The sequence below is a fragment of the Podarcis melisellensis genome (genome assembly GCF_964234715.1).
Source record: "Podarcis melisellensis genome assembly, chromosome: 14".
In the NCBI taxonomy this organism is placed as follows: Eukaryota; Metazoa; Chordata; class Lepidosauria; order Squamata; family Lacertidae; genus Podarcis; species Podarcis melisellensis.
In genome coordinates, this window is record NC_138546.1 from 45,715,768 (window position 1) to 45,740,490 (window position 24,723).

The following is a 24,723-nucleotide window of genomic DNA, read 5'->3' on the forward strand; positions in this document are numbered from 1 at the left end:
GACGGAAGAGGCTGAGGCGCCCAGTCAGTTAGCACAGGAGCAGTTGCCCCCTCAGCCCCTTTGAAGGGGGGAGTTACTGGACTGGGTGGGAGTTGAGGGGAGAGAGAAGTCGCTCAACACCCTCCTTCCCTGGTGAGGGGAGCCAAGTCGGAAAGGGACACTGAGAATCACCTGGTCAACCCAAAAATATGCAGCTGTTCCATACAGGGATCAAACTGGCAACCTTGGCGTTATTGGCAACCCAACTGAGCTATCCTAGAGATTATTGTATTTTTCACTCTATAAGATGCACCTGACCATGACGCACCTAGTTTTTAGAGGAGGAAAACAAGAAAACAAATATTCTGAAGGAAACAGTGGATGTATGATTTTTGTGGTTCATGCTGTGGCCACAGACATGTGATTTGACAGTGAGTTTGGGGTAGCCCAATGCAAAAATCCTGAGGATCCATGTGGATCCGTGCTTTGTAACCACATTTTGCACCATTGCAGCCCCAGGCAACAGTGGATGTGTGATTTTTTTTTTTTTTTTGGGTGCAGGCTGTAACCATGGACATGCTATGTGATCTAATGGTGAATTTGGGGTGACCCAATGTAAAAATCCTGAGGATCCATGGGCTTTTACCTCCCCCCTCCCAGGTAGCCTCCTGAATTGCATCCCTTATCTCTCTCCCGATCCCACTGATCAGCTGCTTCCTTTCAACACTCCCTTCCCTCTTGTTTGCCTTAGTGTCTTTTCCTTAGCTGGAGAGGTTTTTTGCTCCTCCTTTCCTTCTAATTTCTCTCCTCATTGATTTAGTCTTCCTGTCTCCTCTCCTTGCAAGTTTGCTGTCTTTACCTCCCCCTCCCAGGCAGCCTCCTTTATTACGATTTCCCCTTACTTTTTAGGAAGAAAAAGGTGCGTCTTGTGGAGCAAAAAATATGGCAAGTCTTGTAACTGCTCCTGAGCTATGGCCCCTCCCCACAATGTCACACCTTGTGGATGGGATGGCTGAACGCAGGAGTGTTCACTTACCCTGCTGAGAGGTAGCTTGACAATGTGAGACCTGTTGCTGGAGATTATCCTAGGGAGGACATAGAACCTGTTAGTATGCTGACAAAAGCATGCTCACTCTGCCATTGGTCAATCTGAAGGCCAGAAGAGAAGATTGCAGCCCTTGCCACTGGTGCAGCTTCATGCCATGCGCTCCAGTGGAGCAACCTATCAGCACATCCACATCTGGGGAGGCGCATGGTGTGGTGGCAGTTAGGCAGAAAGACCTCCCAAGAAGGCAGCAACGTGATCTGTTGCTGTGAAACCCTTTAGAACTAGGCGATCTCAGGACGGAGATTAGGGAACCACTTTGCATCCCTCCGGACCCCAGAGGTCAAGATTTTCTGAGCTGTAACTCCAAGCAATCTTGCTTAGGATCACACAGCCGTTGGGGACCAAAGTCTATTCTCCACTCGCTATCCATTCCTGCACTTCTATCCCTTTTGAAACAGAACGCAAGGCAGTGGCGCCCGCCCTGTGGAATGCCCTCCCATCAGATGTCTAAGAAATAAACAACTACAGTGGTGACCCGCTAGACGAATGCCTCGCAAGACGGAAAACCCGCTAGACGAATTTCCTATGGGCTTGCTTCACAAGACGAAAATGTCTTGCGAGTTCCTGCAGGGTTTTTTCCTCCCCCCCTTTTTCCCAAGCCGCTAAGCCGCTAAGCCGCTTAACAGCTGATCCGCTAAGCCGCTTATCAGCTGATTCGCTAAGCCCGCTAAGCTGCTAATAGTGCTAATCCGCTAAACCGCTAATGGGCTTGCTTCGCAAGACGAAAAAACCGCAAGACGAAGAGACTCGCAGAATGGATTCTTTTCGTCTTGCAAGGCACCACTGTATCTGACATTTGGAAGACATCTGAAGGCAGCCCTGTTTAGGGAAATTTTTAATGTCTGTTGTTTTATTGTATTTTAAATATTTTGTTGGAAGTTGCCCAAAGTGGCTGGGGAAACCCAGCCAGATGGGTGGGCAGTCAGGAAATAAATAAATAAATAAATAACCGTATTTTTTGCTCTATAAGACTCACTTTTTCCCTCCTAAAAAGTAAGGGGAAATGTGTGTGCGTCTTATGGAGCGAATGCAGGCTGCGCAGCTATCCCATAAGCCAGAACAGCAAGAGGGATTGCTGCTTTCACTGCGCAGCGATCCCTCTTGCTGTTCTGGCTTCTGAGATTCAAAATTTTTTTTTTCTTGTTTTCCTCCTCCAAAAACTAGGTGCGTCTTATAGTCTGGTGCGTCTTGTAGAGCGAAAAATACGGTGATATTGTTATTATTTAAATTGTGCAAACATTTTTTGCTATTGTAATTCTGCACGTGTTCCATTTCAGTTCTGACCCTTTTTTATTTACTTTTTGAAAAATTGTAATTACAGGAATTGCTTTTTTAGAATTTCAAAATTGTGGGGAGGGATTTCGGAAAGCCAAGTTTTAATGGGGTGTGGTTAAAAACAATAGGCTTGCTTTGGATCTCATAGCCACTGGGGATGACAATCTACCAGGAAGCAATGAATCAGCCTTATGCCCTGCCAGACCATTGGGTCCATCTAGCTCAATACTGTCTACACGGTCTGGCAGCAGCTCTCCAGTGTTCCAGGCAAGGGACCCTCCTAGCCCTCCCTGGGGGTGCCAGGGATTGAACCTGGGACCCAGCCAATGAGCAATAGCTCTTGCCTATGCTCCAGTCACTCACTGTAGCATGTGCTGTTCTTCTTTCCCCTGGCACTGGGCAATATCTGCACAACAATCCCCCTTCCTGCTCCTGTCTTCCCGGGGGCAGTTGTTGCGACCCAGCATGGTTGTGGCGGCAGAGGTGGTTTTAGCGGAGCATGACCAGTTCGGTCACACTGGGTGCCAAGCCGAGAGGGCGCCACAGGGGAGCTACAACTATGCTGTAGACTGGGAGGCAAGGGGCGGGAAGGGGGCACCGAATTTTGTTGTCACGCAGGGCACCACTGAAACTTGAGACCCCATGATCTGCCACTGGTGGGGGAAAGGGCAGGAATTATTATTATTATTATTATTATTATTATTATTATTATTATTATTATTATTTATACCCCAGCCACTCTGGGTGGCTTCCAACAAAATATTAAAATATAGTGCTATGTACAGTGGCACATATGTGTCAGGGAACTGCCATCGGAGCTAGAGACGGAGGCAAGGCTCCAAAGCGATGCTGGAGAGGGGCCCAGCAGGGAGAGAGGCAGCTCATTGGCTGGGGAAGGAAATCAGCGTAACACCAGGAGTAAAGGGGGGCAGATGGGGGAATCGGCGAGGGGGCTCCAGGACTCCTCACCAGAGACCAGCGGGGAGAGCAGAAGACTTCTGCGCAGGGAGAGTAGGCGGAGACTTGGCGTCAAAGAACTTCTTTGCTGGAAGAGGTTCAAGAAACGCCCACTGACAGATTCTGCCAGCGACTGAAACAGCCACGGAGTGAAGGGCTGTCCAGACAGAAAGGGTTTAACCAGGTAACCTAGCCAGAGCGGCGGCAACTTACGCACAAGCAACCTGTATAACCATTACAATATGCTTCAGGTTATATACGCTTCAGGTTACAGACTCCGCTAACCCAGAAATAGTGCTTCAGGTTAAGAACTTTGCTTCAGGATGAGAACAGAAATCGTGCTCCGGTGGCACGGTGGCCCCATTAGCTAAAGTGGTGCTTCAGGTTAAGAACAGTTTCAGGTTAAGAACAGACCTCCGGAACGAATTAAGTATTTAACCCGAGGTACCACTGTACAGGAATGCATCAAACATTAAAAGCTTCCCTAAACAGGGCTGCCTTCAGATGTCTTCAGGAAGCATCAGGTATCTCCTACCCTGGCCAAGGAGCTTTGCACGTTCCGGGTGGAGTTGAAACTCCATCAGCTTTGTTGCTGGGCTCCTAGGAGGCAGGGCTTCTGAGGCAGACCAGAGAGAAGACTTTGGTAGCCTGGTCTGCTGGGGGAGCACAAAAGCATCACCCGTCCAGCCTTCTCCACTGCAGTCCGTAGTAGATACATGCCCATTGCTTATGCCAAGCCTATGGCACTGGGATCAATAAAACTGTGGCCTGCTTTGATCCCGCTTAGATTGTGTCTGTCTTCCCGCCTCCCCCCCCCCAGTTGCACTCTGCCCGTCCGCAAGGTCTCCTGCTTCTTTACCATTGCAGGAGAGGATGGGCCAGAGGGTCCAACTTGTCCATTTGTTTCTTGATCTCCAGGTAGGAACCCTGTGGAGAAAGGGCAGCAGGAGCAGTTGCAGCAGGGTTATCATCAGTGCCGGATTTACGTATAAGCTAAACAAGCTATAGCTTAGGGCCCCACTCTCTTGGGGGCCCCAAAAAAATTTAAAAGGAAAAAAATTGATGTACATTTCCAAAATATAAGATAAAAAACAAATAAAATAAAACCTACATACAGCAACAGTGTTTAGTGTTGTGTGGGCTCCTATTTGTTATGTGCAAATGACTTTAGATGCCTATTAGGTCCATAAATTACCATACAGCATATATTCAACACAAAAAAACAACGGCAATTTGTTGTTGACAAAGGACAGCTGGACATATAAAGGGCCCCATTACCTTCAGTAGCTTACGGCCTCATCAAACCTAAATCCAGCCCTGGTTATAATCACAAACAGAACATCTCGCCCAGAACTAGGAATTCACAACAATGATGAATTAAAAGGCCCTGATAGGAAGGGTGATGTGGCTTTAAATTTGTTTCCTGGAACATAGAAGTTTGGTTTTTTAAACACTTTCTCTGTCTTTGTCTTTGCCAACTCCCAGTTTCTCTTATGCATTTGCCTTGCTTTAAATATACCAAAAAATTCTGTCAGCAGATATTTTTCCAGGACCCAACTTTTTCTCTTGAAAGGCTTCTCCAAACCTTACATTTTCTCGACAGTTCATCCCATCCATCTCCCTTCATAATACCATTTTGTCAGCAGCATTTTGTTGTTTATTCTCATTTGCTACATGATCCAGCCAATCAAGGTTCACAGCTAGTGTGATAGCATCATGGGATCACACAGCCAAGTCAGAGCACAAATCACAAAGTCAAATCAGAGTGACAGTGATGTTTCTTGCCTTCACTCTGAGTAGACAAGCTGTTTCGCTCCATTACAAAACCTCACACACTCAGACGCAGGATTGGGGCAGAGATTTCTATGTTTTGTGTCAAGTTTTCTAGGCATTCTTGGGATAAACATCGGGGCAGGCAGTAATTCAAGCATCCCTGCCTAGTGATGGTCTTAAGTCACTTCAGACACAAAGGGGAGGAGCAGACAAGATGACAAAAAGGCCTAAATGATATCGAGTGTCAGAACAACTTGGCCACCATAAGGAAATTTTGCCATGGTATGACAATTTTGCCATGGTATATTTTCCACCTTCCCATTTCGACTCTCTGGCACCCTATCTGCGTAACCTAGCAATTCTAAAATATAAAGGTAAAGGGACCCCTGACCACTAGGTCAAGTCATGACTGACTCTGGAGTTGCGACGCTCATTTCGCTTTATTGGCCGAGGGAGCCGGTGTACAGCTTCCGGGTCATGTGGCCAGCATGACTAAGCCGCTTCTGGCGAACTAGAGCAGTGCACGGAAACGCCGTTTACCTTCCCGCTGGAGTGGTACCTATTTATCTACTTGCACTTTGACATGCTTTCAAACTGCTAGGTTGGCAGGAGCAGGGACCGAGCAATGGGAGCTCACCCCGTCGCGGGGATTCGAACCGCCAACCTTCTGATCAGCAAGTCGTAGGCTCTGTGGTTTAACCCACAGTGCCACCCGCGTCCTATTCTAAAATATAGATGCACTTTTACTCTCGCAAGATTGAATGTATTGCCCTCAGCTGCACTTGAGGGATGATTCCAACAGATTCCACACGAAAAATGCTCATGTCCCTATGGAGATGGCAGTACCAAATCGGTGGTGCATGCCCTCTTGGCTTGCACTCTTTATAAAGACTTGAAGAATGAGATTATCACCCCTCTTTTATTGTCCATTCTGGGTCGCCCAACTGCTGCCTTTCTCTTGGCAGATGAAGATGAGCAGGTGACAGCAAAGGTTGCAAGGTTTTTAGTTGGGGAAAACAGAATAAGATCCCCTGTTTGACTATTGATTCAAAACCTTGAAATGTATTTTATATAACTGACTTTTTATTTCTATTCTTTGTATATCGTATTGTTGTTTTGTTGCTATGGCCGATGGCTGAAGCAAATAAAGATTCATTCATTCAAGGGCAAGAGGGAGAGAAAATTTGTGGGCACCTACTTGGGTCATTTCACGGATCGACATGACACTGTCCAGAGCCTTCTGAAGCCTCTCATAGTTCTTTTTCTGTGTGTCAGGAAAAAGAGAGAGAATATGCATCAGATACACAAATAGCTCTGCCCTATTTCCCTGGACCCACTACCAGGAAACCTCATGACCTGAGTGTTGAGAAGGTCTCAGCGTATGCAAAGCATGCTCCAGAGTTAACTATTCTCAGCCAGAGACAGTATTGTTTCTGGACACCAGTTGTTGGAGAGTAAGGCTTTCTGCTTGCAAGGCTCCCCTATGGAGCCAGCCTCCATATATCATGGGTCCCACCCCAGTCTTAAGAATCCCTCGCAGCCCTGGGCCTGCGACCTTACACCAACCTTGGGGTTGAAGGCAAGGGTCTTAGGGTCACTGGGGTCCACAACAGAGGGGTAAGGCTCAAATATGATGCTCTTGCGGGGAGACTCCAAGGCAGCTCGGCACATCGCCACCAGCAGGTCCACTACCTGAAAGAGAGAAGGAACTGAAGAGGGCATATCCCAACACCTCATCTCATCTCCATCCTGACTTGCCCAGACAGAGGCAGCGGGGCATTGTTTAATCTTCATGAAAATAAACCGGAGTCCTACAACCCAACAGGGCTGAGAAGCTTCCACGTGGGGATGGATAGCTTCCGAGGCCGCATTCCCAGGGAGATGTTCCAATAAAGCTTGTCCACCCTTCTCAATGAGTGGCTAGGCATACTCGTCCATAGTGAAAAAGGAGAGCTTTGATTCCATTCACATTTAAAGGCAAATATATCCAGTTCACACTTTTCAAAACAATATTTGAACTGAAGCACAGCTGTCCATCAAAATTTGCACTTCTCAGGCTTCTGTAATGCACTTCTTCCACCAGGTAATGTGTATAAGAAACATCTACAGTGGTACCTTGGTTTAAGAACATGTCTTAGTTTACTGCATGAACAACTTGGATTAAGAACGCTGCAAACCCAGAAGTAGGTGTTTTGGTTTGTGAACTTTGCCTTGGAATAAGAACATGTTTTGCTTCCTGTTGAGTGTGTTCCATTTGTAAATTGAGTCCCCCGCTGCTATGGGAAAGCATGCCTTGGTTTAAGAATGCTTTGGTTTAAGAACAGAGTTCCAGAATGGATTAAGTTCGTAAACCAAGGTACTACTGTACTAGGATAAAGTGCATAATTTAAAGTATGCCTTAAAGGGTGTATCTTCATGAAAACAACATACAAATCACTATGCCCCAGCTCTCTTTTTATGTACAGCATTGTAGCTGACCAGTCAATCGTTGCTACTGCTTCTATTATTATTATTATTATTATTATTATTATTATTATTATTATTATTATGTTTTATACATGTCAATAATTTTACAATCATTTCAAAACTCTACTTCCTTCCTCCTCTTTCTGCAGTTCCTTAAATTTATTTTTAATATTTTCTGCATATCCAAATTAACTTCATTTGCTCATTTATTCATCTACTTTAAATAGATACTCTTATAAAACTGCAGGTTATTGCAATAATCCCACCAATGTTCTTATCTGTTTAAAATTTATTTGTAAATATTCAATAAACCATTTCCATTCTTTTACAAAAAAAAAATGTTATCTTGATTTCTTATTTTTCCGGTAAGTTTCACCATTTCTGCATATTCCATAAATCCGTTCTTCTTTCGCTGGGATTTCTTCTTTCCGTTTTGGGGCAAGTAACATTCTTGCCGCTGTAGTCGCATACATGAATAAATTTCTATACAGTCCAGAATCCTTGCTTCTTCAGTCAGCTTCCATAGATTGCAACGACACCATTAATTTTATTGCCGTCACACTTGCATGGATGAAAGAGTGACACCAGAAGAACAACAGAAAGAGAACTTTCAAGAATCAGCCCTGGCTGCAGGCGAGCCCTCGATTATTGTTTGGCTCCCAGTTTTGGCCCCAGACAGTCCTCCCTTCCAGCTCAGCATCCTAGCCCCTGTACCTCTGCTCCTGTGGCCACCTCTTCCGCAGCACCGGACATCACACCCAGAGTGTAGAAAGAGAAGACACACAGCTCCCGTGTGCACACAGCTGGCTGAAGAAAGGCAAAAATAAAAAATTTTAAAAGCCGCAGAACTTGTGTGTGTGTGTGTGTGTGTGTGTGTGTGTGTGTGAGAGAGAGAGAGAGAGAGAGAGAGAGAGAGAGAGAGAGAGAGAGAGAGAGAGAGAGAGGTGCGTGCCAAGATAACACTTCCTTGAGGTCACCACCGATGGCCAGGAGAGACCATAACTCTGCATGCAGAAGGTCCCTGATCCAGGGAGCTGCCTCGCTCTGCCCAATGGCAGGACTGCCCCTGCCTCATGCTCCATTAACATGACCTCCAGAGCCTCTGTTCTTTTTTTAATCAAAACAAATCAAGGACTACACAACGCCCCCCATTTTTTCCAGCGTCCACTCAGCTCCCCCACCAAGAAATCCAACGAAAGGACCACAAAGTTCTTCAACTCTTGAGCTCAGGGATTTTATAACCGGTGAAGAAAACCTTTCCCACAATGATATTTCCCCCAGTTTGGATTTATATTTTCTTCCGACTATTTTATAATATGTTATGGAAATAAGTCAGAGGGTTAGGGAGTTTTTTGGATTTTAATTAAGCATTATGTAAATATTGTTAAATACACAAAAACTGTTTTAAAGGGGTAGATTCTACCATATATCTTGGAAAGTTTTTGTTCACTATGCATTTGCATAGCTCTTAATATATCATAACCTAATTTTACCCAGTGGCTCCAGAAATCAAGGAGGAGGTTTTTGTCTATGTTTGGATGTGATTGGATGTCCTTTTGAATCAAGATGGTGGGTTGCTCCATTCAAAACTGCACTGACTTAACCACTGGTTTTGAAATATCACTGGTTGTTGTTTTTTAGGAGATGGTGGAAGAAGATTGGAAAATTTAAATTGTATATTCAGAAATATTGTAAAAGCAATGATTGTTAGAAAAATGGTGGAATGATACTTTATGGATTTAGCAGAAATGCTATAAGAAGTTAAGTATATATAAGTAATTTAGTCATAACGGGAAATAAGGTTAAAAAATATGTTATTTATAATATGATAGAAAATAGAGAAAGATGGAAAGGATTTGCTGATACAAGTACTAGAAGTGGGACACAAAAAGGGAGGTGTGAGGAAGTTGAGGAAACAAGGGAATGAAGGATAGAGTATGGAAAAGGAGGGAGGTTTTTAAATTGGTTTTGTTTTGCCTCATTTATGTGTTTAGTTTAATGGGTTCAGGTCGGGTTTTGTATTGTTTATAAATTATATTGTATTGTTTTTGTTTTTTCTCTTCTCTTTTCTTTCCTTTTTGTCTTTCTTTTTCTTTCTTCTCCTTTTTTGTAACTTTTAAAAGCAATAAATATTATTTTTTTAAAAATGAAATATCACTGTTTTTTGTTTTGTTTTTCCTTAGAATTCCCGAGCAATTCCAGGTATGAAGCTGCTAGTTTATTTTTATTTCGATCATTTTATTATGTGGACCTGTTTTTAAAGTCTATTGGTTTTATCAGTATTTCTTAGCAATTACACACACACACACACACACACACTTAAACATTCATTCATACTGGCAGACAGAGAGAAAGAGAGAGAGAATCATAGAGTTGGAAGGGGCCTTCAGGGCAATCTAATCCAACCCCCTGCAGTTCAAGACTCTTCTACCCAACCTGGGTCTTGAACCCACAGCCCTGAACTTAAGAGTCTCACGCCCTGCCGACTGAGAGTAGTACCTTCAGCATGGATCCATTCTGGAAGACGTGCTGTTCGTCACACACAACACAGTACTCATTCAGGGTAGGGATCCTCTGCTCAGCGTACTTCATGATCTGAATGAGATAGGGGAAACCACATCTAGATCAGACAAGGTGGACACTTCGACATGGCCAAACACAGAGGGATTCTATCACATCACACACAAAGTGGAGGCCAATTTGCATAAAATCTGCACATATGAATTTCTGTGGGCAGATGCAAATGTAGAAAGAAATCAATCTACACAGAAATAGAACCAAAAAAAGACTGTGAGCAAGTGCTTTAAGTCCAGGTGCTACTTCTGCCTTCTTAGGGTTCTTCTTCACTACGCAGGACTTGAACCAGTCAGCCCTTCAGATAAATGACTGTCTTTGGACAGCCCTCTGTAAAATAGGACACAGGGCCCCCTCCAGGTCAAAAGAAGGACTCACTCTGCGAAATGGGGGCCACAGCTCAGTACATGCCAGGGCTGGTTCACTCCTCCATGAGGAAACGCCCTTGTGGACATCTGGCCTGCCCCTGCCCTGTTACTGGCGTCTCACAGCGGCAGCTTCCGATGAGATCTTGTGGAACTCTCGCGAGATCTTGCTGATCTCTTCAGAAGCTACCACTGCCTTGAGGTCCCAATCAGTGGAGGGTAAGGGGGGCAGCATCTTCTCGCTTCGCCTTAGGCAGCAAAGCGGGATGGGCCACCCCTTTGCCTGCAGAAAGTCCCGGGAAGATACAGTCTCCCATATCTCCCCTTCAGGGATCTCAGCAATAGTGGCTGGTGCCCATTGGGGTTGGTGGGGCAGAAAGCCAAGCCAACAGTCAATGCAGCCGGATTTCGATGGCATGTGGCATTGTGGGAACAGCAGGCAGAGTGAAATTGTTTTAGTTTTGTCCCCATCCTCCTCCCCGCTGAGTTCTACAAGGGGCAACACTGGAACTAAGGAGGAAGCTGACAGCCAGGACTACCTCCTGGATTACTTGTAAGTAAGAAGGCAGGCAGGTGGGGGTTGCTGAGAGGAACCTTCTGAGGTTGGTGGGGCAGTGCCCCCATTTGCCCGATGGACCAGTCTCCACTGGATCTCATGGCTAGGTCAGGCACAGGGTCTCAGGCAGGTTCCAGCAAGCAGCAATGTTGCTCCCGCAACCAAGGGCGGGGCCCAACAGCCTTTTATCTCTGTCGGGGTAATGGCCGGTCCTGATCCCCCGGTGACTCACCTCCCTGTCTTGCCCGAAGGGAAGCACTCCTCCTGTGAGTACTCAGGTCTCTCCTTCTCTCAGACCTGAGTCTCTGCAGCTCAGGAGACGTCGGTGGGTTACTAGACCCAGAGGCTGCCTCAGCCTCTCCTGACCCAACTGGTTGTGGAGCAGCTGTAAGTGATGGCCCAACTGAAGGCAACGAGGTCATCCCCACACCTGGAGCCAGGGCAGGCTCAGGCCCCTGACTTGGCCCAGCTGGTGCTTGTTGCAGGGGAACCTGTGCAGACTGGGGCTCTTCAGAATCAGGCCCCAGACTCGGTTCAGATGCCACCTGAGGCAAAGGATCCGGTGCGGACTGAGACTCCTCTGGCTCTGAGTCTGAGCCCAAGTCCCAGGCCATCACACAAAGACAGCTGTCCAAGCACCGCTGCCAGTCAAATTAAACAAGACTCAGCTACATGGGCCATTGATGGAGCTGTGCTGAAGGGAAGGGTGGGAGATCTCGAGCCTTGGGCCAACCACAGCCCCCCAGGTCTCTCTTGGGGAACAGCCATGGCTCAGAATATGCTATTGCATTTTTATTACATAAATGCAAACATAAAAGAAATGCAGAAATGTAACAATAGCCCAAGGAGATAATGTTAAATCTCATGAGACGTATTCCACATTAAGAAGAATACAAGAACAAAATCATAAGTGATATATGTGAGGTGCAGGAAAGTATCTCTGTAAATATATCTGTCACTATATCTGAAGTCAGAATACAATTCCAGATTTCCATAGATAATGCTGAAATCTGGCGCTGCAAAGTGGCACCATTAATATCCACCAAGTTGCATAAAAAGCCTGTGGTCATTCTTGGCCTCGTATAACTCTCAAATTATGTATCCTTTGCTTTCTTTCTTTCAGAAATGGTCAGGTTCCATACATCTGATACTATAACGAAAGTCCCAAAGTGTCTAAGGTTTTCCATCTTTGAGCAGTTCAAACCCACACGGCCGTTAGTGAAAGGATAAGAAGTTCCTTAGTTTTGCTGCCTGCATTAATGTTGTCAAATAAAGATAATAATGACAGCCGTGGTGCACTTTGCAATGGTTGCTTCGCAATTCCCAGATCAGTTTAACAATCAATGCCTCATCCCAGGGAACTAACACTTCTCACCTCCTTCAACAAACTGCAGCTCCCAGTATTCTTTGAGGGAAGCCATGACTATTTAAAACGGTATGATACTGCTTTAAGTGTATGGTGCAGCTGTGGCCTTTATCTCAAATAAGCCTCCTCAGAACCCTGCCCAAAGGAAAAGATTCCACAATGTGTGTCTGTGCTTCATCAAACTCCCTTCTCCAGATCTCCAAAGTGACAGAAGCCCTGCAGATCCACTTTGGCTCTCAGATGTGCTGAATCGGAAAACACAGAACAAGGGTTACATACCTGCACGAGGAACCCATACTCCAAGGTAGGAATGTTTTTGCAGTGGCCACCAACCTGCAAAGTGAGCAGACAAAGAAAGAGCCCGGCCACATTACTCTGCACCTGTTCATTCATCACCAATAGGACACATTAACTTCATCAAGCACGTATCTGCCGGCCACCAATTACATGTAAAGATATTCTAGAAGGGTGTCTCTAAGCCAGACCCTCTGGAATTCCTATTCCGGTTGGGACCTTGGCATATGAGAAGAGGCTGCAGTCTCTCTAGGTCAGCGATAGGGAACCTGTGGCTCTTCAGGTATTGCTGAACTACAAATCCCAGGCTACTGGCCATTCTGGCTTGGGTAGGTGGGAGTTGGGAGCCCAACATCTGGGCACTTGCAAACTTGCTGGGACCATGGAAGCTTGCTGATTCTTTCCACAGGATCATGAAGAAAAGAGCCTGTTACTGCAAGGGAGTTGAGGCTGAGAAACCTTGCAAGCAACAGCCAGGCTACAGAACTGAATCTCAAAGCCAACCTGCAACTTCTCGTGTGGAGCACTCTAAACATGATGGGTTCCAGAGATGCTGGCAAGCTCAGCTGGCGATGCAACCAAATACCAAACCTCTGAGAGGTACAGGTGTGCCCTCTCCAGCTCAGAAAAGCCTGTGGTTTTCCACATGTTGCACTCCAGTTCTCATCAGCCCCAGACAGCAAGGCCAAAGATCAGGGATGATGGGAGTTGCAGCCCAGCAACATCTTGAGGGTTGCCAGTCCTTAGTCCTTGCAGTGCTTCCCAAACTTGGGTCTCCAGCTGTTTTTAGACTACAACTCCCATCATCCCTAGCTAGAAGGACCAATGGTCTGGGATGGTGGGAACTGTAGTCCAAAAACAGCTGGAGACCCAAGTTTAGGAAACACTGGCCTAAAGTAACCTAGCTGCACCAACATCCAGAGTATAAAATCCCATCTTCAAGAGGTGTCATGTCAACTTCATCCAATTTAGGATTCTGCTTTTTTATGGCTAAATTTGGTATTTTTTTTCAAATCACATTTAGAGTGTTCTCTGTGGGAATGCTTCCTCCAACTATTAGGTATAGCTACCCAATTTGGCTTCTATTCGACTTTTTTGTTTTGTTTTTAAGATCGGACAACTTTAATCTCTGCATCTGTTTACATAAGGACTAGCTTAGCTTCTCTTCGTTCCTTTTCTGAGCCTAGCAAAGAAACATCTGCATGTCACTTATAGGTGGAGGCAGAATGGTTAAAAGGACCATGGCTCAGTGGTAGAGCTTAGGGCTGTGCACTGGATCCGGCTGCAGCCCAGATCCCAAAATGAATCAGCCCAATTTGGGCTGATCTGGGCTTTAGCCAGATTGGGTTGAGATGTCCCCAGATCAGGTTGACGCACCTGGAGCGACCAAGGGCTGTCAAAAGGCGGGGTGGCTGGACAGCAGGAGAGGCAGGCCGTCTTTGCAGCACCTTCCCCACAGGGAATTCTCTGGCAAAGCAACACTCAGCAAGACCAAATGCTGCAGTCATCAGCTGGTGAGCAGAAGATTCAGTCCGAAGGCTAAACCCTAATTCGACACTGAGGCAGGGCCTGGGCAGGGTCAGCTCAGGTCAGCTGCAGCTTTGCCCAGGTTGTATTGAGGCTAATTCAAAGTGCAGGGTTGGGCCCTGGATTGGATTGGATTTTTTGGGGGGGTGCACAGCCCTAGAAGAGCATCTGCTTTGAAAGAAGAAGGTCTCGGATCCAACCCCAATATCTCCAGGTCGGGCTGTGAGAGACCTTTGGTCTGAAACTCTGGAGTGCTGCTGCCAGTCAGTGTAGACAATACTGAGTTAATTGAACCAATAATCTGAATCAAAGTTAAGGTAGATTCCTATATTCCTGTGGTGGTTTTATTTGAAGAGATGGGGATACAGCCATTATGTGCTGCTGCTTCCCAGGAGGCTGGGGTGCAAGTTCTACCTGAAAAAAACACCTCTTTTGAATGTCTGCTGCCTTCTCCCATATTCAATCCACATGGATGGCTTGGCAAACACCAACAGCCTTTTCTCTCTCTCCTCCAGGCCACCTACCACCACCAATACCACCAGCATTTTTAACATCTAGCCTGATGAAGAATTCTCTGGAACTCAGAAGCCAGCACACCATGTTATGAAACTTTGCCATTGCCCTGATAATCAGAGCAGACAGTACTAGGCAAGATGGACTGACTTTCCATTCTTGCATAACAAGGCAGCAGCTGCTGCTCCAATGACATTCGCTGTAGCTTTTCCCAAGGCAGGCAACCTCCTGCATATCTGAGATGTAAGGACAAGAAAAAAGAGGCACTGCCCACTTGTTTTGGAAGAATAAAGAGAAGGGAGGCTATTTTTGGCCTGGACTCTAGAACAAAGGGCCTCCTTTCCTTTGCTGCACTCAGTTGCCAACAGAGACCAAATGTCTCCAATGAGCAATAGATGAAAAGCAATCCAAATATACCCTTGTAGGTTGCAGCCAAGCTATAAATTCAGCAGCATCACGTGGGTGCAACAACTACCAAATCATTCTCTTTCAAACGGGAGGTGACAGGTCATATTTGAATGTTACTCCCATGGAAAAGCAAAAACAAAAAAACCCCAAGCTCTCTGCACAAAGAAAGCTAGAAAGTCAAGGAGAAAGGTTAAACCCCAAGATGCTCCTTGAGATGCTCATTTTCTACTTGCAGGGAACTTTGCGGTTCAGGGGTTTTGGGTTGCATTCAATGTAGCACCAAGTTAAAGTCATTGTCAGCACAACTGTTGCACAGGATTCTTTTGCAGCCCAACCTTTAAACTCTGCCATCCATTAGCACAAGGATTCTTGTTATAGCAGACAAAGAATGTTGGGTGCAGGCAATTTTTTTAATGTGGAAAAGAATCTACATATGTGATTCTCCCTGATTGGAGAAGTTAGATTCCAGCATTGCATGATCTCCTCGTCATTTATCTCACCTCCAACTGCTAAGTACTAGGAGGAGGAAAACATTATCAAGAGCCCTCCAAGAGAAAACCCATAGCCAGCCCCAAGGGACACGGCCAGAGAAGAAACCCACCAGAATGTTGAATGGGGCGACACCTGCCTGGGTGCTGGGAGGGTAGCCAAACACTTCCACCTTAGGGTTCTTCATGGTGCAGGAGATGGAGCGGTTCATGAGGCGATTGACGCGCAGCTCTGGGACGCTGAGTTTGCCCTTCAGCATGGAGTCCTGGATGACAGGGAAGCTGGGAGACCTGGAGACACAGAGAGATCGGCCCTCACAATCGGAGGAGCAGTGGCGACTGGCACCCATTGGGACGGGTAGGATAGAAAGTAGGGAGCCCAACAGGAGGGGGCGCCAGAGCCAATGACAGGCTCAGCCAACTCATTCTGGGTGTACAAGGGCAGCCCTGACACAAAGGAGGAAGAAGCCGACAGACAATACCAGCCCCTTGGGTTGCTTGTGAGAAGACAGGCAGAGGCTGGCTGGGGGCAGATTGAGGCTGGTGGGGCAGAGCCCCATTTGCCCTTTGCTGACAAGGAGGGGTCTCCCATCTGGACTTTGGAAAGGAGGGTTGCACAACTTTTCAAGACCTTCTCTGGGCTAATGTTTGGGCTGGGCTTCCCATGTATGTGCACCCCAAACTGGAGAGCTTGCTTGCTCTCTTCATCCCTCAGAGAGAATCACAAAGGAAAGGAATTATGAGGAAGAACTGCTCCACCAGGCTCGTCCTTCAATTGTCATCTGCAGCAGCCATTCCTGTGGGACAGGGAGAAAGATGGGGCTTGCAGGGTCTCTCCACTGGCTCTGCTGCAAGAACAGACAACTTTTGGCTCATATCTTTAAAAAAGACCCATTCCTGCTGCTCACTACAAAAGCTCTGCCGCTACGAATTCATGCCTGAGCTTGCTTTTTTCCTCCTCCTTCCTCATACCTTTCCCTTTTGTGTCATGTCTCTTAAGAGCCGTGAGCCTGAGGGAAGGGACTGTTTTCTCTCTGATATGGGAGAGCTGCTGTGGGAGCCCTTTTCAGCTGAAGTGCAGCATAAAAATGATTGCAAATAAATAAATTAAAAGAAAGACCCCAAGCCACTCTTGGGAGGAGACAGCGGAAAAGTGGAGCCATACTTGGGAATGGGCGAGAAGATGCTGAGACCGGCACGGAATTTCTTGATGGTGCCACTGGCCTTGAACCAGCTGTGCCGCTTCTCCTGCTGGGTCTTGAGGAAGTCGTTGCTGAGGTGTTTCCATTGCTGGGATGTGAACATTCCCAGGATCCTATTGGGAAGAGAAACGGTGATTGACAGCATCAGTATCATGAACCCAGAAACTGGTAGTGACCACAACAAGAAGTCAGTGGCTAAATAGGTCAGAGGCTGAAAAGCTGGACCAGGTCCCTGGCTCTGAGACTGAAGCTAGTGATCAGAGGCCCAATGAACTTGCTCCTACAATTTTGGGGCCTCTGGAGCCAGAGCTGGGACTCTTATGAGTGCCTTCTCCTGGACCGGAGAGGTGGACTGGAGACAGAGCCTCAAAAGGCCTCCTTTAATCTCCAACCCTTGTTGGAGTAAGATGCTCACTGGGAGCTCTCCATGGTGCTGAAGCAGCTGGCCTCATTCACAGCTTCCCATCAATGGGACAGGTAGAAAGGAGTCCAAGAAAAGATCTTGGAAGTGTTTTATCCCCATCACTGAACCCCAAAGCACACAATACAATACTGTACTGCTTTTAAGGTAAAGTGCAGATATGGTTGAAGAGAGGTGAGTTTGTGTCTAGAACCCTCTGAATTATGTAAGACTTATATATAGGAATATACATGCAGTATAACCTACTGTAGAAGGGCAGAGAGTCACGCCCATTGTCCCTTCTTACCCCACCAACCACTGGAATGTGGCCCCTTGGACTAGACAACCCTTGCTCCAGAGCAACACCTTGTGCTTCATGACTCAGCTTAAAAAGGCCTTACTCACTTCTTCAGCTGTAGGCCCAGTCCAAACCCTTCCTTATTGGATGGCTGGAAAACTTCAATGGACGGTTCTGAAGAACAAGAAGAGTTAAGAGTCAAGGGAAGAAGGTAACGTCTAGCTGGGAGAGAGACTTCTGAAAGACTGGACCAGCTTCAGCGCTAGACGCCATAGTAAGGCATCACAATAAATGAGCTACAGGGGTGGTGCATCACATTTCACCACTTGAGATGAAATGGGAAGTGCTGCCCAACTCTGCTGCCACCAAACCGCCACTGCTGAAGCACCCCTTACCTAGGTTGCGCAGAGGCAGGTTCCGACGAGATTTCAGCAAGATCTTATGTGATACTGATAAGACCTCATGAGATCTCACCAGAAATCAATGTCTTAAAATTTTTTTTTTACAAACAATTGTCAAACAACCAAAATAAAAAGAGAATTCCATAAATTCCCCTGGACTTCCCTCCTCCACTTTGTGGGTCCTTGTGCTAACTTTTTTCCTCTTGAATCTTCTCCGTTAATCCAAATCTATTACATCTATTACGCCCTTCCAGCAGATGTCAAAGCGATAAACAACTACCTGACATTCAGAAGACATCTTAAGGCAGCCCTGTTCAGGGAAGTTTTTAACGTGTGATATTTTACTGTATTTTTGGTTTTTATGGAAGCCGCCCAGAGTGGCTGGGGAGGCACAGCCAGATGGGTGGGGTATGAATAATAAATTAGTAGTAGTAGTAGTAGTAGTAGTAGTAGTAGTAGTAGTATCTCCATTACAACCTTAAGTATCATTCCAATCCTCCTAATAATTTAAATTGTTTACAATGACTTTTAAGGTAAATTATACATTTTCCTCAATCCTTATAAAATTTTTGGTCTTCCTGGTTTCTTATTCTTCCGGTCATTTTTGCCATTTTGGCATAATCCATCAGTTTAATCTGCCATTATCCTCTGGTAGGGACTATGTCTTCTTTCCAGAGCCAGTGTGGTGTAGTGGTTAAGAGCGGTAGTCACGTAATCTGGGGAACCGGGTTCGCTTCCCAGCTCCTCCACATGCAGCTGCTGGGTGACCTTGGGCTAGTCACACTTCTCTGAAGTCTCTCAGCCCCAATCACCTCACAGAGTGTTTGTTGTGGGGGAGGAAGGAAAAGGAGAATGTTAGCCGCTTTGAGACTCCTTAAAGGGAGTGAAAGGCGGGATATCAAATCCAAACTCTTCTTCTTCTTCTTTCCATCTCTGGGCTGGTAACATCCAAGCAGCAGTGGTCACATACGTAAACAGTCTTTTCTGATCCGTTGGTATTTCGGCAGCCAGAATTCAATGTCAATGATGCTTCACCTCATCTTGTGGGTGGGCCGGCCCTGGTCAACTTTATCAGTCTAGCAGTACAAACTGTATCCTTCCATCTCCCTTCAGTAGCAAGTACTTCTTTGTACGGTGCATAGTTAACACTATGGAATTTACAACTTCTATATTAACTCCTTAGTAGGAAACATGGAGAGAGAAAATGCCCACCCCCCTAAATTGGCTGGTACACTCCTCCCAGTTCTCTTATATGCGGATGACGCAGTTCTAATTTCCTTCTCCTGTGTAGGCCTAAGAAAACTTCTAAGATCTCTCACGGTTTATTGTAATACTGAACAATTAACAATTAAGTATAGCAAATCCAGGATTATGGTGTTCTCTAAAAAAAGAATGAGACACAAATGGAGAATCAACCTATTGAACAGGTATCATCTTTTAAATACCTGGGTATATCCTTCCAGGAAAAGGGCTTGTGGTATTATCAGGTTAAAAATACTATTGCAAATGCCCAAAGATCTACCAAAGTTATTATAAGGTTTTTCTATGGAAAAGGGGGCCAATATATTCCGGCAGCCTCCCAGGTCTTTGCTGCAAAAATATTAACACAACTGACATATGGCTCTCAGATCTGCAGCTTCTCAAAACTTGCTCCCTTGGAATCATTCCAAACTAAGTTCTATTGCTGCCTGCTAGGGATCCCTTCTTGTGTGTCAAACATAGCTGTCTGCCTGGAGGTCAGACAAATCCCTGTTAGTGCTTGGATATGGATTCTGAAAATCCATTATTGGTTAAAATTTATCTTAACCCTACTGGATTCATAGAATCATAGAATCATAGAGTTGGAAGAGACCACAAAGGCCATCGAGTCCAACCCCCTGCCAAGCAGGAAACACCATCAGAGCACTCCTGACATATGGTTGTCAAGCCTCTGCTTAAAGACCTCCAAAGAAGGAGACTCCACCACACTCCTTGGCAGCAAATTCCACTGTCGAACAGCTCTTACTGTCAGGAAGTTCTTCCTAATGTTTAGGTGGAATCTTCTTTCTTGTAGTTTGGATCCATTGCTCCGTGTCCGCTTCTCTGGAGCAGCAGAAAACAACCTTTCTCCCTCCTCTATGTGACATCCTTTTATATATTTGAACATGGCTATCATATCACCCCTTAACCTCCTACCAATCCAAATGGAAAGCTATACTGCACGAAAAGCTAAGAGGCTTGGTCCTGATAGCTGTAGGTTATGAGAAAGCTAGAGCAATAATCCGCCAACGAATTTGGGATGTGGCACTGCAATGCCGAGATGAATGAGTGAGTGAGATGAATAAACACCCAGCAATAAAAGATAATGGGAGAGGATTTACCCCAGCAAATTATTTGTCAAAATTAGAAATACCCAAATACAGATGGTCATTTACCCTTGCTAGATTCAACGTGCTGCCATCTGCCTTACTGCAGGTCAGAATCAAGGGTAAACCATAACTGGAACGAGTCGGCCCTTGCAGTTTGATGGAGGTAGAAACTGTCTCTCCTGTCTTGTTACACTGCCGTTTCTACAGGGATATACGCTCGGTATTTATCACTCCTGTTATTCAAAAATCTCCAAATGGGTCCAAACTCCAATGTCTAAAACTCCTGGTAGAGGACAAGGATCAATAGATTACGCTAAGGGTGGCCAAATTCTGTGTGACTGCCATAAAACCTAGGGAACAAGCTGTGTGGTGTAGTGGTTAAGAGTGGTAGTCTCATAATCTGGGGAACCGGGTTCGGGTCTCTGCTCCTCCACATGCAGCTGCTGGGTGACCTTGGGCCAGTCACACTTCTTTGAAGTCTCTCAGCCCCAATCACCTCACAGAGTGTTTGTTGTGGGGGAGGAAGGAAAAGGAGATTGTTAGCCGCTTTGAGACTCCTTAAGGGGAGTGAAAGGCAGGATATCAAGTCCAAACTCTTCTTCTTCTTCGTCTTCTACTACCAAAATGATTAAGGTTTTAAATGACAATTTTAGGTTATATTTTAGAGATCAAGACTTGATGTATATTTTTAACTGCTGTTATATCTGAATTGTCTCTGTTAAACCCAATTTCAATTCAATGTATTCCTGTTGTGTTTTATGATTTTTCTGATATTGTAAGTGAGCCGGAACTGGTGTGTGACCGTCATAATAAAATTCATTCAGTATGGAATTTGCTCCTACAAGAGCTAATGACAGCCACTAACTTGGATGGCTTTAAAAGGAGATTAAACACTTTCATGGAGGATAAAGCTACCGGAGGCTACTAGCCACAATGGCTAGTAGTGCTGGAGAAAGGATGTCTCTGAATACTAGTTGCCAGCAATCACTGGTGGGGACGGTAGCATTGTGCTCAGGTTTTGCTTGTGGGCGTCCCATGGTCCTCTGGTTGGCCATTGTGAAAACAGGACGTTGGACTAGGTGAACCTTTAGACTGACCCTGCAGGGCTATTCTTATGTTCTTCCTTGTTTACAGGCAAATGTGATACTCACCGGGGCCATCCAGGTACTGGGAAAGAGAGAACCGCAGTCGGAGGACAATGGGCTCGGTCCGAAGGACCTTCCAGGCTGTTGCCACCTCTTCCTGCAATGAGAAGCAGAGCATCCTCATTAGTCAGGGCTGTGACTATAAAAGAGGGGAAGGACCAAGGGCTCAAAGTGGAAAATACAAGGAAGCAAAAGACTGCAGTGGATCATGGCACTGGATCGGGAGACATTTTTCTCCCTTTCTCATATTCCTAATATTCAGGGCTCTCCAGTGAAGTTTTTTTGCTGGAGATTTGGAACAGACAGAACAAGGAAGTAGTTCTCCACATGGTACACAGTTGACCTGTGGCAGGCATCCCCAAACTTGGCCCTCCAGATGTTTTGGGAATACAACTCCCATCATCCCGGACCACTGGTCCTGTTAGCTAGAGATAATGGGAGTTGTAGTCCAAAAACATCTGGAGGGCCGAGTTTGGGGGTGCCTGATCTATGGAATTCACTGGGACAGGCATGCACTGGTGGACGAAGGTGGGGGGGTCCACCCCGGTGCAATTGCAGCCGCCCACATCCCAGCCCCTAGGATGCTTGGCAGTCAATGCACACACCCCGGGACGCACGCAGCTTGACGCACACCCCTTGACACGCGCCACACCCCCTGCGGGCAGCACGCCACGCCCCCTGGGACGTGCGCCATGCCCCCTGGGATGCGTGCCAGCCATGCCCCCGGATGTACGCCACTCCCAGTGCCAGAGCAGGTAGCTTCACCACTGCAGGGATGGCTGCTGTTTTAGATCGCTTTAATTGGGAATTAGACAAAGGAATAAGGCTATCATTAGTTGCCAGATTCATGCATTACAGTGGTACCTCGGGTTAAGTACTTAATTTGTTCTGGAGGTCCGTTCTTAACCTGAAACTGTTCTTAACCTGAAGCACCACTTTAGCTAATGGGGCCTCCCACTGCTGCCGTGCCGTCGGAGCACGTTTTCTGTTCTCATCCTGAAGCAAAGTTCTTAACCTGAAGCACTATTTCTAGGTTAGCGGAGTCTGTAACCTGAAGTGTCTGTAACCTGAAGCGTATGTAACCCGAGGTACCACTGTATATGGGTACTGGATGCCAAGGAGAAACTATAAGGATCATTGCTTTTAAGCCTTTCTTTGTGGGCTTCCCAGAGGTAGGTGTTCTGATGTCTCTGCTCTGCCTCCATAGCTGCAGGCAGCCATGCTTCTCAATACTGGAAACCCCATTAGGAGAAACTGCTCTTGTGTTTGAACCCTGCTTTCTTTGTGGGTTTCCCACAGGCACCTGGTTGGCCACCGTGAGAATAGGATGCTGGACTAGATGGGCCACTGGCTTGATCCAGAAGGACTATTCTTTCCTCCCCCCCCCCAAAAAAATAAATAAATTATATGCTACTTGATTGTAAAACTAAAACAGAAACAAAACCTCAGTGCGATTTACAAAGAGGATAAAACAATAAAATCATCAGTGAAAGCAACTCTTTAAAGCACTTTTTTAAAAAGAACAGAATCAGCAATAAACAGATTAAAACATGCATCAACAGTCTAGGTGTCAATGGATCGACTCCAAGTCTGAACTCTAGCTGTCCAACCCATTGCACCATAAAAAATGCAAAGGCCAAGTGTGAGAATTTAATGTTGCTAATCCAGGAGGAATCAACCTTCCTGACAGTTACAGATAGGTAGCCGTGTTGGTCTGCCATAGTCAAAACAAAATTTAAAAAATCCTTCCAGTAGCACCTTAAAGACCAACTAAGTTAGTTCTTGGTATGAGCTTTCGTGTGCATGCACACTTGGTGTATCTGAAGAAGTGTGCATGCACACAAAAGCTCATACCAAGAACTAACTTAGTTGGTCTTTAAGGTGCTACTGGAAGGAATGTTTTTATTTTGTTCTTCCTGACAGTGTCAGAGTTGGGGGAATCTTTCAAGCTTCTTGGGTCTGCAGATATCTGGAAAGTGGGGAGTGCATTTAAGCATGTGTGTAGCCTCTTTCTGCCCCCCCCCATACGACTGTGTCCCGAAACTTACATCTAGAAAGCCGATGTTTATATGCAGGTCAATATCCACGTCGTCAATGGTCCCATATTCGCTGAGGAGGAAAGCAGGAGCATTAGGGAAAGACCAGTGTGAGAAAAAGCAGGAGGGAGAAAGCAAAAGGCTAGGGCACATGGAGCTAGCTGATGGCACGGAAAGTAACAGGAAGAAGCTGCCCCTCTGTTGATCTGCAGAGCTTTCTGCCCCCCTGCCCTTCTTAATCCAAACCTGGAGTTAAATGTGTGCCAGCTACTCTAGGTGTCAGGGTGGCGCTGTGGGTTAAACCACAGAGCCTAGGACTTGCTGATCAGAAGGTCGGCGGTTCGAATCCCCGCAACGGGGTGAGCTGCCATTGCTTGGTCCCTGCTCCTGCCAACCTAGCAGTTCAAAAGCACGTCAAAGTGCAAGTAGATAAATAGGTACCACTCCGGCAGGAAGGTAAACAGTGTTTCCGTGCGCTGCTCTGGTTGGCCAGAAGCGGCTTAGTCATGCTGGCCACATGACCCGGAAGCTGTATGCTGGCTCCCTCAGCCAATAAAGTGGGATGAGCGCCGCAACCCCAGAGTCGGACACAACTGGACCTAATGGTCACCTTTTTTACTCTAAGTGTCAATGCAAGCACTGCTGTTTTTTGCACTTACATTCCACCATGTGGCTCCATGGGACCCTTGCCATGGCTCAGGCTGTTTTCCTGACTATTAAAAACCATCTCAGTGTTACACAGACTCCCAATCCCTTAATAGCAAGGATCTTGGGGGTGCAGTGTTTGGTTCCCTTTGAATGAAGTCTACTGGAGTCAGGCAGCTATTGCGGTATTTGCATTTGTCTACAAAGATACAGGTTGTGCATAGATGGAGGTTTCAGCTTAAACCGGGTAGTCTAACACAGGATAAGGTACCTTCCCATGTTCCTGTTGGTTAAACCAGTTTGGTAGATTCTTTACAATAAAGAATCATAGGGCCAGAAAGAATCTGGAAGGGACCTCCAGCCCAACCCCAAGTCTACAACTCCAGGACTGGAATTGAGTTTAAAAAAAACCTCTTTGCTCATCAAGATCCATCCATGGACTCAGATCCTAAAGTCCATAGTTGTGCAGAAGGACCTTGCGCCTTTCATAGTTGCACAGAGGAGGGAATTTCTGCAGGTGCCACGTGGCATGCAAGCCACGCCTGCTGTGCTCCTGCTACACATCTGTCACCTGGCAGCAGTCATTACATCTGGTTGCA

General features: G+C 46.1%; 1 protein-coding gene across 5 annotated transcripts in view; it reads right to left on the reverse strand.

The window, feature by feature from the left end:
- Positions 1-24,723, reverse strand: part of PARP6 (poly(ADP-ribose) polymerase family member 6) — a 56,712-nt gene that overhangs the window by 9,538 nt on the left and 22,451 nt on the right. For 3 of the 5 annotated variants that reach the window (XR_014162705.1, XM_081887683.1, XM_081887682.1), the window contains exons 5-16: positions 23,492-23,552; positions 21,450-21,540; positions 17,657-17,723; positions 16,815-16,964; positions 15,763-15,940; positions 12,699-12,752; positions 10,058-10,153; positions 8,273-8,365; positions 6,659-6,784; positions 6,291-6,356; positions 4,179-4,246; positions 1,016-1,064 (exon numbers count right to left, since the gene is read on the reverse strand). Coding sequence is in view for 4 of the 5 variants with exons in the window: in XM_081887683.1 (XP_081743809.1) it covers positions 1,016-1,064; positions 4,179-4,246; positions 6,291-6,356; positions 6,659-6,784; positions 8,273-8,365; positions 10,058-10,153; positions 12,699-12,752; positions 15,763-15,940; positions 16,815-16,964; positions 17,657-17,723; positions 21,450-21,540; positions 23,492-23,552 (1,099 nt within the window). In the remaining variant the exon portion in view is untranslated. The remainder of the gene's footprint in view (positions 1-1,015; positions 1,065-4,178; positions 4,247-6,290; positions 6,357-6,658; positions 6,785-8,272; positions 8,366-10,057; positions 10,154-12,698; positions 12,753-15,762; positions 15,941-16,814; positions 16,965-17,656; positions 17,724-21,449; positions 21,541-23,491; positions 23,553-24,723) is intronic. The other 2 variants (XM_081887685.1, XM_081887684.1) reach the window with 1 other exon arrangement.